This window comes from Panulirus ornatus, chromosome 21 (genome assembly GCF_036320965.1).
Source record: "Panulirus ornatus isolate Po-2019 chromosome 21, ASM3632096v1, whole genome shotgun sequence".
Classification (NCBI taxonomy): domain Eukaryota; kingdom Metazoa; phylum Arthropoda; class Malacostraca; order Decapoda; family Palinuridae; genus Panulirus; species Panulirus ornatus.
The window spans coordinates 22,560,621-22,580,770 of NC_092244.1; the positions used below are offsets into that span (position 1 = coordinate 22,560,621).

Consider the following 20,150-nt stretch of genomic DNA (forward strand, 5'->3'; position numbering starts at 1 on the left):
ACGATTTTTGCAGGGAAAAAAGGCAATTGAGTGGGAGAAGTATAAAAGAAAGAGACAGGAGGTCAAGAGAAAGGTGCAAGAGGTGAAAAAAAGGGCAAATGAGAGTTGGGGTGAGAGACTATCAGTAAATTTTAGGGAGAATAAAAAGATGTTCTGGAAGGAGGTAAATAGGGTTCGTAAGACAAGGGAGCAAATGGGAACTTCAGTGAAGGGCGTAAATGGGGAGGTGATAACAAGTAGTGGTGATGTGAGGAGATGGAATGAGTATTTTGAAGGTTTGTTGAATGTGTCTGATGACAGAGAAGCAGATATAGGGTGTTTTGGTCGAGGTGGTGTGCAAAGTGAGAGGGTTAGGGAAAATGATTTGGTAAACAGAGAAGAGGTAGTAAAAGCTTTGCGGAAGATGAAAGCCGGCAAGGCAGCAGGTTTGGATGGTATTGCAGTGGAATTTATTAAAAAAGGGGGTGACTGTATTGTTGACTGGTTGGTAAGGTTATTTAATGTATGTATGACTCATGGTGAGGTGCCTGAGGATTGGCGGAATGCGTGCATAGTGCCATTGTACAAAGGCAAAGGGGATAAGAGTGAGTGCTCAAATTACAGAGGTATAAGTTTGTTGAGTATTCCTGGTAAATTATATGGGAGGGTATTGATTGAGAGGGTGAAGGCATGTACAGAGCATCAGATTGGGGAAGAGCAGTGCGGTTTCAGAAGTGGTAGAGGATGTGTGGATCAGGTGTTTGCTTTGAAGAATGTATGTGAGAAATACTTAGAAAAGCAAATGGATTTGTATGTAGCATTTATGGATCTGGAGAAGGCATATGATAGAGTTGATAGAGATGCTCTGTGGAAGGTATTAAGAATATATGGTGTGGGAGGCAAGTTGTTAGAAGCAGTGAAAAGTTTTTATCGAGGATGTAAGGCATCTGTACGTGTAGGAAGAGAGGAAAGTGATTGGTTCTCAGTGAACGTAGGTTTGCGGCAGGTGTGTGTGATGTCTCCATGATTGTTTAATTTGTTTATGGATGGGGTTGTTAGGGAGGTAAATGCAAGAGTCCTGGAAAGAGGGGCAAGTATGAAGTCTGTTGGGGATGAGAGAGCTTGGGAAGTGAGTCAGTTGTTGTTCGCTGATGATACAGCGCTGGTGGCTGATTCATGTGAGAAACTGCAGAAGCTGGTGACGGAGTTTGGTAAAGTGTGTGGAAGAAGAAAGTTAAGAGTAAATGTGAATAAGAGCAAGGTTATTAGGTACAGTAGGGTTGAGGGTCAAGTCAATTGGGAGGTGAGTTTGAATGGAGAAAAACTGGAGGAAGTGAAGTGTTTTAGATATCTGGGAGTGGATCTGTCAGCGGATGGAACCATGGAAGCGGAAGTGGATCATAGGGTGGGGGAGGGGGCGAAAATTTTGGGAGCCTTGAAAAATGTGTGGAAGTCGAGAACATTATCTCGGAAAGCAAAAATTTGTATGTTTGAAGGAATAGTGGTTCCAACAATGTTGTATGGTTGCGAGGCGTGGGCTATGGATAGAGTTGTGCGCAGGAGGATGGACGTGCTGGAAATGAGATGTTTGAGGAAAATATGTGGTGTGAGATGGTTTGATCGAGTAAGTAACGTAAGGGTAAGAGAGATGTGTGGAAATAAAAAGAGTGTGGTTGAGAGAGCAGAAGAGGGTGTTTTGAAATGGTTTGGGCACATGGAGAGAATGAGTGAGGAAAGATTGACCAAGAGGATATATGTGTCGGAGGTGGAGGGAACGAGGAGAAGAGGGAGACCAAATTGGAGGTGGAAAGATGGAGTGAAAAAGATTTTGTGTGATCGGGGCCTGAACATGCAGGAGCGTGAAAGGAGGGCAAGGAATAGAGTGAATTGGAGCGATGTGGTATACAGGGGTTGACGTGCTGTCAGTGGATTGAATCAAGGCATGTGAAGCGTCTGGGGTAAACCATGGAAAGCTGTGTAGGTATGTATATTTGCGTGTGTGGACGTGTGTATGTACATGTGTTTGGGGGGGGGGGGAGTTGGGCCATTTCTTTCGTCTGTTTCCTTGCGCTACCTCGCAAACGCGGGAGACAGCGAGAAAGTATAAAAAAAAAAAAAAATATATATATATATATATATATATTATATATATATATATATATTATATATATATATATATATATATATATATAATATATATATATATATATATATATATTATATATATATATATATATATATATATATATATATATTATATATATATATATTTTTATTATTCTTATTTTGCTTTGTCGCTGTCTCCCGCGTTTGCGAGGTAGCGCAAGGAAACAAACGAAAGAAATGGCCCAACCCACCCCCATACACAATGTATACACACACACGTCCACACACGCAAATATACATACCTATACATCTCAATGTACTCATATATATACATACACAGACACATACATATATACCCATGCACACAATTCACACTGTCTGCCTCCATTCACTCCCATCGCCACCTCGCCACACATGGAATACCTTCCCCCTCCCCCCTCATGTGTGCGAGGTAGCACTAAGAAAAGACAACAAAGGCCCCATTCGTTCACAATCAGTCTCTAGCTGCCACGCAATAATGCCCGAAACCACAGCTCCCTTTCCACATCCAGGCCCGACACAACTTTCCATGGTTTACCCCAGACGTTTCACATGCCCTGATTCAATCCACTGACAGCACGTCAACCCCGGTATACCACATCGATCCAATTCACTCTATTCCTTACCCTCATTTCACCTTCCTGCATGTTCAGGCCCCGATCACACAAAATCTTTTTCACTCCATCTTTCCACCTCCAATTTGGTCTCCCACTTCTCCTCGTCCCCTGCACCTCCGACACATATATCCTCTTGGTCAATCTTTCCTCACTCATTCTCTCCATGTGCCCAAACCATTTCAAAACACCCTCTTCTGCTCTCTCAACCACGCTTTTTTTATTTCCACACATCTCTCTTACCCTTACATTACTTACTCGATCAAACCACCCCACACCACACATTGTCCTCAAACATCTCATTTCCAGCACATCCACCCTCCTCCGCACAACTCTATCCATAGCCCACGCCTCGCAACCATACAACATATTTGGAACCACTATTCCTTCAAACATACCCATTTTTGCTTTCCGAGATAATGTTCTCGACTTCCACACATTCTTCAAGGCTCCCAGGATTTTCGCCCCCTCCCCCACCCTATGATTCACTTCCGCTTCCATGGTTCCATCCGCTGCCAGATCCTCTCCCAGATATCTAAAACACTTTACTTCCTCCAGTTTTTCTCCATTCAAACTTACCTCCCAATTGACTTGACCCTCAACCCTACTGTACCTAATAACCTTGCTCTTATTCACATTTACTCTAAACTTTCTTCTTTCACACACTTTACCAAACACAGTCACCAGCTTCTGCAGTTTCTCACATGAATCAGCCACCAGCGCTGTATCATCAGTGAACAACAACTGACTCACTTCCCAAGCTCTCTCATCCACAACAGACTTCATACTTGCCCCTTTTTCCAAAACTCTTGTATTCACCTCCCTAACAACCCCATCCATAAACAAATTAAACATCCATGGAGACATCACACACCCCTGCCGCAAACCTACATTCACTGAGAACCAATCACTTTCCTCTCTTCCTACACGTACACAGACCTTACATCCTCGATAAAAACTTTTCACTGCTTCTAACAACTTGCCTCCCACACCATATATTCTTAATACCTTTCACAGAGCATCTCTATCAACTCTATCATATGACTTCTCCAGATCCATAAATGCTACATACAAATCCATTTGCTTTTCTAAGTATTTCTCACATACATTCTTCAAAGCAAACACCTGATCCACACATCCTCTACCACTTCTGAAACCACACTGCTCTTCCCCAATCTGATGCTCTGTACATGCCTTCACCCTCTCAATCAATACCCTCCCATATGATTTACCAGGAATACTCAACAAACTTATACCTCTGTAATTTGAGCACTCACTCTTATCCCCTGTGCCTTTGTATAATGGCACTATGCACGCAATCCGCCAATCCTCAGGCACCTCACTATGAGTCATACATACATTAAATAAGCTTACCAACCAGTCAACAATACAGTCACCCCCTTTTTTAATAATATTTCCACTGCAATACCATCCAAACCTGCTGCCTTGCCGGCTTTCATCTTCCGCAAAGCTTTTACTACCTCTTCTCTGTTTGCCAAATCATTTTCCCTAACCCTCTCACTTTGCACACCACCTCGACCAAAACATCCTATATGTGCCACTTTATCATCAAACACATTCAACAAACCTTCAAAATACTCACTCCATCTCCTTCTCACATCACCACTACTTGTTATCACCTCCCCATTTGCGCCCTTCACTGAAGTCCCCATTTGCTCCCTTGTCTTACGCACTTTATGTACTTCCTTCCAGAACATCTTTTTATTCTCCCTAAAATTTAATGATACTCTCTCACTCCAACTCTCATTTGCCCTCTTTTTCACCTCTTGCACTTTTTCTCTTGACCTCCTGTCTCTATCTTTTATACGTCTCCCACTCAATTGCCTTTTTTCCCTGCAAAAAATCGTCCAAATACCTCTCTCTTCTCTTTCACTAATAATCTTACTTCTTCATCCCACCACTCACTACCCTTTCTAATCAACCCACCTCCCACTCTTCTCATGCCACAAGCATCTTTTGCGCAAGCCATCACTGATTCCCTAAATACATCCCATTCCTCCCCCACTCCCATTACTTCCATTGTTCTCACTTTTTCCATTCTGTACTCAGTCTCTCCTGGTACTTCCTCACAGAAGTCTCCTTCCCAAGCTCACTTACTCTCACCACCCTCTTCACCCCAACATTCACTCTTCTTTTCTGAAAACCCACACAAATCTTCACCTTAGCCTCCACAAGACAATGATGAGACATCCCTCCAGTTGCACCTCTCAGCACATTAACATCCAAAAGTCTCTCTTCCGCGCGCCTGTCAGTTAACACGTAATCCAATAACGCTCTCTGGCCATCTCTCCTACTTACATACGTATACTTATGTATATCTCGCTTTTTAAACCAGGTATTCCCAATCACCAGTCCTTTTTCAGCACATGAATCTACAAGCTCTTCACCATTTCCATTCACAACACTGAACACCCCATGTATACCAATTATTCCCTCAACTGCCACATTACTCACATTTGCATTCAAATCACCCATCACTATAACCCGGTCGCGTGTATCAAAACCACTAACACTCTCATTCAGCCGCTCCCAAAACACTTGCCTCTCATGATCTTTCTTCTCATGCTCAGGTGCATATGCACCAATAATCACCCATCTCTCTCCATCAACTTTCAGTTTTACCCATATTAATCGAGAAATTACTTGCTTACATTCTATCACATACTCCCACAACTCCTGTTTCAGGAGTAGTGCTACTCCTTCCCTTGCTCTTGTCCTCTCACTAACCCCTGACTTTACTCCCAAGACATTCCCAAACCACTCTTCCCCTTTACCCTAGAGCTTCGTTTCACTCAGAGCCAAAACCTCCAGGTTCCTTTCCTCAAACATACTACCTATCTCTACTTTTTTCACATCTTGGTTACATCCACACACATTTAGACACCCCCAGTCTGAGCCTTCGAGGAGGATGAGCACTCCCCGCGTGACTCCTTCTTCTGTTTTCCATTTTAGAAAGTTAAAAATACAAGGAGGGGAGGATTTCTGTCCCCCGCTCCCTCATTTATATATATATAATATATATATATATATATATATATATATATATATATATATATTTTTTCTTTTTTTTTTTTTTTCAAACTATTCTCCATTTCCCGCGTTAGAGAGGCAGCGTTAAGAACAGGGGACTGGACCCTTGAGGGAATATCCTCACCTGGCCCCCTTCTCTGTTCCTTCTTTTGGGAAATAAAAAGAAAAAAAAATGATGAGGGGGAGGATTTTCAGCCCCCCGCTCCCTCCCCTTTTAGTCGCCTTCTACGACACGCAGGGAACACGTGGGAAGTATTCTTTCTCCCCTATCCCCAGGGATTAAATATATATATATATATATATATATATATATATATATATATATATATATATATATATATATATATACCACATTGCGCATTATTTTTCCCACAGTCAGGTGGTGATGGTAGACTTGGTCTATGTTTGCAGACATAGTGAATGTTATCTTTGACACAGTACTAATACTGCTGGTGAGCTCTGTTCATTTCACAGAAAGGTACTGTTATCATTATATGTATAATGTAGTTGTATATGAACACAAAGGTTCCGGTAAGTGTAAGTATCCATTTTTTCAAACTACGATATAGCTAGATGGCTGTATTGTTCACACAAATATATGAGTCTCACAACCTTCAGTTATAATACTGAACACTGTTCTTCGTCATGACCAACATCGCTGGAACACACCAAGGCGATGTTGTTCTATCTCTCGTATTCCCTGACATAAGCTACTGTCCCACAATGGAAAATCACTTTCTTTCAGCGTTATTAAGTTTAGAGTCATAAAACTGTTTAGTGAACAGACACGAATATATTTCAGATATATTGCACATGACCGGCCGGTACTAATACGTTCATTCTTTATTTGCAGAGACGAACAGGGTGCTCACTGAGCTGTACAAGGCCTTCACTGGACACGTGTCGAAGCATTCTGCAGCCATAAAAGGTAATGCCCTTCTCCTTGTAGTTCATTCCTCGTTGTTTTGCTTCTTTTCCCACCATCACGAATTTTTCTTAACGTTTCTTATACTCAAAAGGGCTGCTTAAAACTGAAGCTGAAAATTCATCGTAAGTAACTATAGAAGACATCTGTTGCACGTAGGAAGAAAAGATGTTTTGCAGGCATTGCCCGTAATGTTTCCGTGATCTTGGGAGTGCTGTGTGTAGGTGAAGGCTTGATTCTTGCACTGGTAGATTCTTGATCATCACTGACAACTGAGAGTAGCTTAATCATAAGCAAACCATAGTTGTTATTGCTTGGCTAAGGTTGTAAAGCTGTTTGGTCACTATATACAGGGTTGTTATTGCATGGGCATAGACGCCGGATCTGGTTGGTGTATATGGTCCGCTCCTGTTCGGTGTACATGGTCCGCCCGTGGGTAGTGTACATGGTCCGCCCGTGGTTAGTATATATGGTCCGCTCCTGGTTGGTGTATATGGTCCGCCCCTGTTTGGTGTATATGGTCCTAACCATAAAAGCTAGTGATCACGAGATGCAGCTGGTGGATGTACTACTGTCACATCTATTAAATCTCCAGTCGCAGACGACAGTATTTAACGGCTTTATTTCTGTCCACTTAAGACAGAAAACAATTGCTTGCTGTTGTATACACTTAAACCTTGTGAGTCATCGGCAACAGATGGAACTATCAAGCCACGAGTATAAACCAAGATCGTCACTGGCAATAGATAAAACTCTTACTACAAAGTCACGAATATAAACTTACTTAATCACTGGCAACAGAGGACAGCTTCGTATTAGTCGCCAACGAGAGAAAGGTAACATTCCCAAAGACATAAACAGTACTGAAACCTCTCATCGTTTTAAGGTGTTTAGAAGATCACAGGCGACAAACGAATCTAAGTCAACTGTATCCAGTGACATAGAATTCTAGAACGTGCGGAAAGGTGAGAGAATTCAGTTTTACAACCCAAGAGCTGAACCGAAAACTGGATGATGACGATACTTTACCACAATCACAAGAAACACAACCAAAGATCCATAGTTGTAATCCATGTAGGTACAATGTCCTTTACAGCAGCCATGAGGAATTAATGCCCAAGCACGAGGCACTAACTGACTATTCAAGGATGATCAACGAGAGTCAGTAACATCTGGAATATTCTGAAGGTGCGAACGCTCAAGCGAACCATAAACATTAATGACATGGCAAGAAAACACACTTTATCAATAACTGAAAAGAACTTTGTAAGGATGTAAGGATAGAAGCCAATATGGTAGAGATGGAACTGGATCCCAATGTATGTATATATTGCAGCCAGGTTAGGCACAAGACGAGCATAGCATATGATATAAGTATGATGAAGGTTTTGTGTCATCCTCAGACATGACACAGCTGCTCAGCAACGTGGTCAGGCCAGGAACGTGGGCTAAAACAAGTAGCAGAGGATAATGATGCAAACATGAATAATAAAGAGGAACTAGTGTTAGAAATACTGAGTAAAATCAGTGAGTTATATGCTATTGTAGGAAATCCGGACTTAGTCGCAATAATATACAATATAACTATTCATTATTTATTTTCCTCTGTCGCTGTCACGCGTTAGCGCGGTAGCGCAAGGAAACTGACGAAAGAATGGCCCAACCCACCCACCTACACATGTATATACATACACGTCCACACACGCATATAGACATACCTATGCATCTCATTGTACACACATATATATATATATATATATATATATATATATACACACACAGACATATACATATATACACATGTACATAATTCATACTGTCTGCCTTTATTTATTCCCATCGCCACCTCGCCACACATGGAATAACAACCCCCTCGCCCCTCTTGTGTGCGAGGTAGCGCTAGGAAAAGACAACATAGGCCCCATTCGTTCACACTCAGTCTCTAGCTGTCATGTAATAATGCACCGAAACCACAACTCCCTTTCCACATCGAGGCCCCACAGAACTTTTCATGGTTTACCCCAGACGCTTCACATTCCCTGGTTCAATCCATTGACAGCACGTCGACCCCGGTATACCACATCGATCCAATTCACTCTATTCCTTGCACGCCTTTCATCTTCCTGCATATTCAGGCCCCGATCACTCAAAATCTTTTTCACTCCATCTTTCCACCTCCAATTTGGTCTCCCACTTCTCCTCGTTCCCTCCACCTCTAACACATATATCCTCTTGGTCAATCTTTCCTCACCCATTCTCTCTATGTGACTAAACCATTTCAAAATACCCTCTTCTGCTCTCTCAACCACACTCTTTTTATTTCCACACATCTCTCTTACCCTTACATTATTTACTCGATCGAACCACCTCACACCACATATTGTCCTCAAACATCTCATTTCCATTACATCCACCCTCCTGCGCACAACTCTATCCATAGCCCACGCCTAGCAGCCCTACAACATTGTTGGAACCACTATTCCTTCAAACATACCCATTTTTGCTTTCCGAGATAATGTTCTCGACTTCCAGACATTCTTCAAGGCTCCCAGAATTTTCGCTCCCTCCCCCACCCTATAATTCACTTCCGCTTCCATGGTTCCATCCGCTGCCAGATCCACTCCCAGATATCTAAAACACTTTACTTCCTCCAGTTTTTCTCCATTCAAACTTACCTCCCAATTGACTTGACCCTCAACCCTACTGTGCCTAACAACCTTACTCTTATTCACATTTACTCTTAACTTTATTCTTTCACACACTTTACCAAACTCAGTCACCAGCTTCTGCAGTTTCTCAAATGAAGCAGCCACCAGCGGTGTATCATCAGCGAACAACAACTGACTCACTTCCCAAGCTCTCTCATCCCCAACAGACTTCATACTTGCCCCTCTTTCCAAAACTCATGCATTCACTTCCCTAACAACCCCATCCATTAACAAATTAAACAACCATGGAGACATCAGACACCCCTGCCGCAAACCTACATTCACTGAGAACCAATCACTTTCCTCTCTTCCTACACGTACACATGCCTTACATCCTCGATAAAAACTGCTTCTAACAACTTGCCTCCCACACCATATATTCTTAATACCTTCCACAGAGCATCTCTATCAACTCTATCATATGCCTTCTCCAGATCCATAAATGTTACATACAAATCCATTTGCTTTTCTAAGTATTTCTCACATACATTTTTCAAAGCAAACACCTGATCCACACATCCTCTACCACTTCTGAAACCACACTGCTCTTCCCCAATCTGATACTCTGTACATGCATTCACCCTCTCAATCAATACCTTCCCATATAATTTCCCAGGAATACTCAACAAACTTATACCTCTGTAATTTGAGCACTCACTCTTATCCCCTTTGCCTTTGTACAATGGCACTATGCACGCATTCCGCCAATCCTCAGGCACCTCACCATGAGTCATACATACATTAAATAACCTTACCAACCAGTCAACAATACAGTCACCCCCTTTTTTAATAAATTCCACTGCAATACCATCCAAACCTGCTGCCTTGCCGGCTTTCATCTACCGCAAAGCTTTTACTACCTCTTCTCTGTTTACCAAATCATTATCCTAACCCTCTCACTTTGCACACCACCTCGACCAAAACACCCTATATCTGCCACTCTATCATCAAACACATTCAACAAACCTTCAAAATACTCACTCCATCTCCTTCTCACATCACCACTACTTGTTATTACCTCCCCATTGGTCACCTTCACCGAAGGTCTCATTTGCTCCCTTGTCTTACGCACTTTATTTACCTCCTTCCAAAACATCTTTTTATTCTCTCTAAAATTTAATGATACTCTCTCACCTCAACTCTCATTTGCCCTCTTTTTCACCTCTTGCCTCTTTCTTTTATACATCTCCCACTCATTTGCATTTTTTCCCTGCAAAAATCGTCCAAATGCCTCTCTCTTCTCTTTCAGTAATAATCTTACTTCATCCCACCACTCACTACCCTTTCTAATCAACCCACCTCCCACGCTTCTAATGCCAAAAGCATCTTTTGCGCAAGCCATCACTGCTTCCCTAAATACATCCCATTCCTCACCCACTCCCCTTACCTCCTTTGTTCTCACCTTTTTCCATTCTGTACTTAGTCTCTCCTGGTACTTTCTCACACAAGTCTCCTTCACAAGCTCACTTACTCTCACCACTCTCTTCACCTGAACATTCTCTCTTCTTTTCTGAAAACCCCTACAAATCTTCACCTTCGCCTCCACAAGATAATGATCAGACATCCCTCCAGCTGCACCTCTCAGCACATTAACATCCAAAAGTCTCTCTTTCGCGCGCCTATCAATTAACACGTAATCCAATAACGCTCTCTGGCCATCTCTCCTACTTACACACGTATACTTATGTATATCTCGCTTTTTAAACCAGGTATTCCCAATCACCAGTCCTTTTTCACCACATAAATCTACAAGCTCTTCACCATTTCCATTTACAACACTGAACACACCATGTATACCAATTATTCTCTCAACTGCCACATTACTCACTTTTGCATTCAAATCACCCATCACTATAACCCGGTCTTGTGCATCAAAACCACTAACACACTCATTCAGCCGCTCCCAAAACACTTGCCTCTCATGATCTTTCTTCTCATGCCCAGGTGCATACGCACCAATAATCACCCATCTCTCTCCATCAACTTTCAGTTTTACCCGTATCAATCTAGAATTTACTTTCTTACACTCTGTCACATACTCCCACCACTCCTGTTTCAGGAGTAGTGCTACTCCTTCCCTTGCTCTTGTCCTCTCACTAACCCCTGACTTTACTACCAAGACATTGCCAGACTACTCTTCCCCTTTACCCTTGAGCTTCGTTTCACTTAGAGCCAAAACATCCAGCTTCCTTTCCTCAAACATACTACTTGTCATCCTTTTTTCTCATCTTGGTTACATCCACATACATTTAGACACCCCAATCTGAGCCTTCGACGAGGATGAGCACTCCCCACGTGACTCCTTCTGTTTCCCATTTTAGAAAGTTAAAATACAAAGAGGGGAGGGTTTCTGGCCCCCCGCTCCCGTCCCCTTTAGTCGCCTTCTACGACTCGTGAGGAATGCGTGGGAAGTATTCTTTCTCTCCTATCCCCAGGGATAATACATGCTATATAATATAATCATTTGGGTGAAATAAAAATTTTAGAGTATTACTCTTGAAACTTGATAACTAACATAGGAAATAAAAGAAAAAGGTGCTTTGAATCATGCTACAAAGTAACCGTGAAGGAGACGAACACTGTGAATCCTGTATTATGTATGTATCTTATTCTGCCGATGAAGAAAGTGGGCAACGAAAGGTTTTCCCATCAACACCATTGGTGGGCGGAGGAATACATTACCCTTGTATACTGGAACGCTTCTATGGCGAGGATGATATGTATGACTGGGACGGGATGCATACACCTCTCTGGGGCTAGAGTAGCCGATGTAGCTGGGTCAGTTGACTGGGTAGTGGTGGCTAAAGTTTGAGATTATAGAGGTAGGAACATAGATAGGTCAAGGGTCATACAGATGTGCAGGAGTTGGTACAAAGAAAAAGTGAAAAATACTCGATTTCTTTTTTTCATTACGTTGGAGGCTCCAGCACGGACAAACGTCCACATCAAGGCCGGAACTTAATTGAAATATAGAGAGAATTATGAAAGAGAAGAAGAAGAGATATGGAAAAGTATTTGCGAATTTTGGAGGAAGTGAGAGACATGTCTTTATGAATTGCCATGCCATATTTATTAGGAAAGACATGAAAAGATAAAGAGTTCCAAGGCTTCGAGGTGTAGGGAAGAGACAGTTATTAAAACGGTCCACACTTAAGTTATTAACGACTCCTCTGTAATTGTGTGACGCAGCAGCTTGCCAAATATTGCGTGGTTGCACACAAGCAGCTAGTTCTCGGGTGCAAAAACCAAAGTGATTTCAGAAACATACTCTTTTCATATACGGGGATGGATGCCATCAGGACCATAAGTCTTGCTTGTGTCTAGAGAGAGAAGTGCTTCTCGGACACTCCGAAAACAGATTACTAGGAAGAGCATAGGATTAGCAAGAGGAGCATCAGAGGGTGAAGGAATGTTAGAATCATCCAGGGTGGAGTTAGAAGAGAAGCGGAAACCAAAGAGAGTTGTTTTGTCTACGGGAGAGACAGCTATAGTACCATCAGAATGGAAAAGTGAAGGAAAGGTAGAGTGACAGAAGTTGTTAGAGATGCCCTTAGCTAAAGACCAGAAAGACCTATCAGTGGATGACAAGGAGAAGTTATCGCACTTCCTTTGAGTAAATAGCACTTTGCCTTTGTAGATTAGGCAGTGTAAAGAGACATCAAAAACAGCGCAAGCCGCGCAGCCTGATGTAAGTACGACAGTTCACGTTCATTGCTCAGAGTACTCTGTAGAGATGCGCAGAGCATATGAAACAAAATTTTAGAATTAGAAGACAGTTATGATATACGCAATTGGCACATCTCAATCTTGGTTAGATATGTCTCCTTGCGGTATACGCAGTTACGGGGAAATTCTGTTATTCAGTGATTGAGGAAACAAAGTAGGCGGTGATGTTTTGCTTTTGATTATCTCAGTTCAGTCCTGACATATTCAGTGGTTGTGAATGATGCAGTCATATTCAGGTAGTCGCTGGCAACAGTTTCTGGTGGTATATGATCACACACATATGTAAACCCGAGCCTCTAATGATGGTCTGTTGTAAAGTCACACTAACAGACCTTACAAAGTCACTGATGACAAATTTTTGTCTGCATCGTCTCACATAAATTCCTTGTTAGTCTCCGACAAGGGGTTGTTTGTCTTCGGCACATGAAAGTGACTGGAGGATACAAAAAATGCACAAAATGTATTTTCCTCGTCATCCGTCAAATCTTGTTCATTTCTCGCTTTTCTTCGTGGTTGCATCGTGAAGCACATGAACCTTATTAATTCAGACACTCGTTTGTGGTTGTAAAAACATACTTTTTTTTTGTCTCTGGCAACAGTTGTCCACATAAAAATTTGTTGTATCTGGCAACAACTGGTGGGTGTGTAGTCACACATCAGATGTATTTGCCTGTGACATCCACTGATGGGTTGAGTTAAACACATTATCTTGGTGAGTCTTTACCAAGGTTAATGTTGTAGCCAGACATATAAAACTTGCTAGTCAGAAGAAACTCCAACAACAGCTGCAAGTTGTATAGTTATAAACATAGCTTTGGTCCTCACTATCAGTACTTTAGTCACATAATCCTTGATAGTTTTACCGGACTCCGGTTGTCTCTAGTTACACCGAAAAGGAAACATCACCTTCGGCGAGGCTGTATCATCGTTTGTTGACGAAAGGTCATACAGGCTCGTCGAGGATCTTCTCCCTTCAAAGGAACTCCATAGCTTCCCTGCTTCTGATTGTTGCTCAGCCTCAAAGTCTTAGAAGATCCACACAATGAATTCTGGGGCTACGTATGACAACATGATCCTTGGTTGTCTTTGGCAAATGTTTCTGACTGTGTATTAACAAATATAACATAGGTGAGTCTCGAACAACATCAACTGTTTACATTAACTCTGGCAAGAGTTGATGGTTGTCAGATCATGAATATTAACCATTTCCCGGGTCTGTATGTTTCTAAGGTTCTCATCTTGATTTGGCAGAGTCTGGCCGCCAAGTTACTCGACATCTGCTGCAGGAAACTGAAATTCTTCGGCAGAAGCTTCTCCAGCAAGAGGCCGACGCCCTCCAGATGCGAGAGATACAACTCAGGATCGAAAGAGAAAATGAATTCCTGAAGAGAGAGATTCACTTAGCGGAAGGAGAGAAACGCATGTTGGAGGAGGCGAACCGACGATTGAGAGGGGAACAGCAAGACGCAACAGAAGAAAATGCTGCATCAAGGAAAGGTGAAGGATGTCCCATCACCCATGGGTCTTCACTGCAGCAGTTGACTCAGTACAGTCAGAATGTTACTGACCCGAACACTCAACTTCTATACAACACTATAATCAACCTTCAGGAACATTTATTCAAGCAGCTTCAGGTAGAAAGCCAGCCCAAGGAAAGGGACAATGATGGCATCAAGGAGCAACTGGAAGACTGTCAACAGAGTATGAAGGAGATGGCGAAAAAGTAAGTATTTTATCTGTACATTTGTCACCGTGATAAGTGAACGAATCCACTAATGCCTAATGATCCCAGACTATTCACATGAGCAGTATCACAAGGGCCGTAATAAGAACTAACGAATGATAAAGAATTTACGAAGGCAAAGATATAATGGAGTAACCTGCCTGTCTCTACAACCATCGTGTAGCTGTTAGCGTCGCTAACGGTGACGCACTGACAGGTCGCCCGGGGTCGGGAATTAAGATTCCAGAGTCAATCCAGCTGTTCATCCTACCTTAGGGGTTGATCGATAAGATGAGTACCTGCCTTAGGCTTGTATATATATATATATATATAATATTATATATATATAATATATTATATATTATATTATTTTTTTTTTTTTTTTTTTTTTTTTTTTTTTGCTTTGTCGCTGTCTCCCGCGTTTGCGAGGTAACGCAAGGAAACAGACGAAAGAAATGGCCCAACCCACCCCCATACACATGTATATACATACGTCCACACGCGCAAATATACAATACCTACACAGCTTACCATGGTTTACCCCAGACGCTTCACATGCCCTGATTCAATCCACTGACAGCACGTCAACCCCGGTATACCACATCGATCCAATTCACTCTATTCCTTGCCCTCCTTTCACCCTCCTGCATGTTCAGGCCTCGATCACACAAAATCTTTTTCACTCCATCTTTCCACCTCCAATTTGGTCTTCCACTTCTCCTCGTTCCCTCCACCTCCGACACATATATCCTCTTGGTCAATCTTTCCTTACTCATTCTCTCCATGTGCCCAAACCATTTCAAAACACCCTCTTCTGCTCTCTCAACCACGCTCTTTTTATTTCCACACATCTCTCTTACCCTTACGTTACTTACTCGATCAAACCACCTCACACCACACCTTGTCCTCAAACATCTCATTTCCAGCAAATCCATCCTCCTGCGCACAACTCTATCCATAGCCCACGCCTCGCAACCATACAACATTGTTGGAACCACTATTTCTTCAAACATACCCATTTTTGCTTTCCGAGATAATGTTCTCGACTTCCACACATTCTTCAAGGCTCCCAGGATTTTCGCCCCCCGCCCCACCCTATGATCCATTTCCGCTTCCATGGTTCCATCCGCTGCCAGATCCACTCCCAGATATCTAAAACACTTTACTTCCTCCAGTTTTTCTCCATTCAAACTTACCTCCCAATTGACTTGACCCTCAACCCTACTGTACCTAATTACCTTGCTCTTATTCACATTTACTCTCAACTTTCTTCTTTCACATACTTTACCAAACTCAGTCACCAGCTTCTGCAGTTTCTCACATGAATCATCCACCAGCGCTGTATCAACAGCGAACAACAACTGACTCACTTCCCAAGCTCTCTCATCCCCAACAGACTTCAAACTTGTCCCTCTTTCCAAAACTCTTGCATTCACCTCCTTAACAACCCCATCCATAAACAAATTCAACAACCATGGAGACATCACACACCCCTGCCGCAAACCTACATTCACTGAGAACCAATCACTTTCCTCTCTTCCTACACGTACACATGCCTTACATCCTCAATAAAAACTTTTCACTGCTTCTAACAACTTACCTCCCATACCATATATTCTTAATACCTTCCACAGAGCATCTCTATCAACTCTATCATATGCCTTCTCCTGATCCATAAATGCTACATACAAATCCATTTGCTTTTCTAAGTATTTCTCACATACATTCTTCAAAGCAAACACCTGATCCACACATCCTCTATCACTTCTGAAACCACACTGCTCTTCCCCAATCTGATGCTCTGTACATGCCTTCACCCTCTCAATCAATACCCTCCCATATAATCTACCAGGAATACTCAACAAACTTATACCTCTGAAATTTGAGCACTCACTCTTATCCCCTTTGCCTTTGTACAATGGCACTATGCACGCATTCCGCCAATCCTCAGGCACCTCACCATGAGTCATACATACATTATATAACCTTACCAACCAGTAAATAATACAGTCACCCCCTTTTTTAATAAATTCCACTGCAATACCATCCAAACCTGCTGCCTTGCCGGCTTTCATCTTCCGCAAAGCTTTTACTACCTCTTCTCTGTTTACCAAATCATTTTCCCTAACCCTCTCATTTTGCACACCACCTCGACCAAAACACCCTATATCTGCCACTCTATCATCAAACACATTCAACAAACCTTCAAAATACTCACTCCATCTCTTTCTCACATCACCACGACTTGTTATCACCTCCCCATTAGCCCCCTTCACTGAAGTTCCCATTTGCTCCCTTGTCTTACGCACTTTATTTACCTCCTTCCAGAACATCTTTTTATTCTCCCTAAAATTTAATGATACTCTCTCACCCCAACTCTCATTTGCCGTCTTTTTCACCTCTTGCACCTTTCTCTTGACCTCCTGTCTCTTTCTTTTATACATCTCCCACTCAATTGCATTTTTTCCCTGCAAAAATCCTCCAAATCCCTCTCTCTTCTCTTTCACTAATAATCTTACTTCTTCATCCCACCACTCACTACCCTTTCTAATGAACCCACCTCCCACTCTTCTCGTGCCACAAGCATCTTTTGCGCAATCCATCACTGATTCCCTAAATTCATCCCATTCCTCCCCTACTCCCCTTACTTCCATTGTTCTCACCTTTTTCCATTCTGTACTCAGTCTCTCCTGGTACTTCCTCACACAAGTCTCCTTCCCAAGCTCACTTACTCTCACCACCCTCTTCACCCCAACATTCACTCTTCTTTTCTCAAAACCCATACAAATCTTCACCTTAGCCTCCACAAGATAATGATCAGACATCCCTCCAGTTGCACCTCTCAGCACATTAACATCCAAAAGTCTCTCTTTCGCGCGCCTGTCAATTAACACGTAATCCAATAACACTCTCTAGCTATCTCTCCTACTTACATACGTATACTTATGTATATCTCGCTTTTTAAACCAGGTTTTCCAAATCACCAGTCCTTTTTCAGCACATAAATCTACAAGCTCTTCACCATTTCCATTTACAACACTGAACACCCCATGTATACCAATTATTCCCTCAACTGCCACATTACTCACCTTTGAATTCAAATCACCCATCACTATAACCCGGTCTCGTGCATCAAAACCACTAACACACTCATTCAGCTGCTCCCAAAACACTTGCCTCTCATGATCTTTCTTCTCATGCCCAGTTGCATATGCCCAATAATCACCCAACTCTACTCAATACTTTATTTATACCAAATTTCGGAATTACTTCTATCCCATATCCACTAACTCCTGAGTATCATACTATTCCCTTACCTTCCTATCCACTATACTCCCATATCTATTTCAAACTATTACTATCATCTATCTATCACTATCTTATACTATTCATAAATATTAAAAATATATCATTATATATAGTAAATATATAATAATTATTATATCTATATGATATAAAAAAATATTCCCTAGGAAGGGAGAAAGATATTACTATTCTAGCGTTCTAATGGACTAAATAATTAAAAGGAGACGTGTGGTAAATATCCTTACCATATCATTAATCTTTTTTTTTTAATTTTCCAAAAGATGGAACAGAGAATGGGGCCAGGTGAGTATATTCTCTTAAAGGCCCAGTTCTCTGTTCTTAACGCTACCTCGCTAACACGGGAAGTGGCGAATGGTTTGAGAGAAAAGATATGTGTGTGTGTGTGTGGATGTAACCAAGATGAGAAAAAAGGACAGATAGGTAGTATGTTTGAGGAAAGGAACCTGGGTGTTTTGGCTCTGAGTGAAACGAAGCTCAAGGGTAAAGGAGAAGAGTGGTTTGGGAATGTCTTGGGAGTAAAGTCAGGGGTTAGTGAGAGGACAAGAGCAAGGGAAGGAGTAGCACTACTCCTGAATCAGGAGTTGTGGGAGTATATGATAGAGTGTAAGAAAGTAAATTCTAGATTGATCTGGGTAAAACTGAAAGTTGATGGAGAGAGATGGGTGATGATTGATGCATATGCACCTGGGCATGAGAAGAAAGATCATGAGAGGCAAGTGTTTTGGGAGCAGCTGAATGAGTGTGTTAGTGGTTTTGATGCAAAAGCCCGGGTTATAGTGATGGGGTGATTTGAATGCAAAGGTGAGTAATGTGGCAGTTGAGGGAATAATTGGTATACATGGAATGTTCAGTGTTGTAAAAGGAAATGGTGAAGAGCTTGTAGATTTATATACTGAAAAAGGACTGGTGATTGGGAATACCTGGTTTAAAAAGCGAGATATACATAAGTATACGTATGTAAGTAGGAGAGATGGCCAGAGAGCGTTATTGGATTACGTGTTAATTGATAGACGCACGAAAGAGAGACTTTTGGATGTTAATGTGCTGAGAGGTGCCACTGGAGGGATGTCTGATCATTATCTTGTGGAGGCAACGGTGAAGATTTGTGGGGGTTTTCTGAAAAGAAGAGAAAATGTTGGGGTGAAGAGAGTGGTGAGAGTAAGTGAGCTTGGGAAGGAGACTTGTGTGAGAAAGTACCAGGAGAGACTGAGTACAGAATGGAAAAAGGTGAGAACAAAGGACGTAAGGGGAGTGGGGGAGGAATGGGATGTATTTAGGGAAGCAGTGATGGCTTGCGCAAAAGATGCTTGTGGCATGAGAAGAGTGGGAGGTGGGTTGATTAGAAAAGGTAGTGAGTGGTGGGGATGAAGAAGTAAAATTATTAGTGAAAGAGAAGAGAGAGGCATTTGGAGGATTTTTGCAGGAAAAAAATGCAAATGAGTGGGAGAGGTATAAAAGAAAGAGGCAGGAGGTCAAGAGAAAGGTGCAAGAGGTGAAAAAGAGGGCAAATGAGAGTTGGGGTGAGAGAGTATCATTAGATTTCAGGGAGAATAAAAAGATGTTTTGGAAGGAGGTAAATAAAGTGCGTAAGACAAGGGAGCAAATGGGAACTTCAGTGAAGGGTGCTAATGGAGAGGTGATAACAAGTAGTGGTGATGTGAAAAGGAGATGGAGTGAGTATTATGAAGGTTTGTTGAATGTGTTTGATGATAGAGTGGCAGATATAGGGTGTTTTGGTCGAGGTGGTGTGCAAAGTGAGAGGGTTAGGGAAAATGATTTGGTAAATAGAGAAGAGGTAGTAAAAGCTTTACGGAAGATGAAAGCCGGCAAAGCAGCAGGTTTGGATGGTATTGCAGTGGAATCTATTAAAAAAGGGGGTGACTGTATTGTTGACTGATTGGTAATGTTATTTAATGTATATATGATTCATGGTGAGGTGCCTGAGGATTGGC

At 42.0% G+C, this 20,150-nt stretch overlaps 1 protein-coding gene across 3 annotated transcripts in view; it reads left to right on the forward strand.

Annotated features, from left to right (window-relative positions):
• The window catches only part of LOC139756401 (uncharacterized), a 150,935-nt gene that overhangs the window by 29,624 nt on the left and 101,161 nt on the right, over positions 1-20,150 (forward strand). For all 3 annotated transcript variants that reach the window (XM_071675826.1, XM_071675825.1, XM_071675827.1), the window contains exons 2-3: positions 6,643-6,717; positions 14,400-14,871. In XM_071675826.1, the coding sequence (XP_071531927.1) occupies positions 6,643-6,717; positions 14,400-14,871 (547 nt within the window). The remainder of the gene's footprint in view (positions 1-6,642; positions 6,718-14,399; positions 14,872-20,150) is intronic.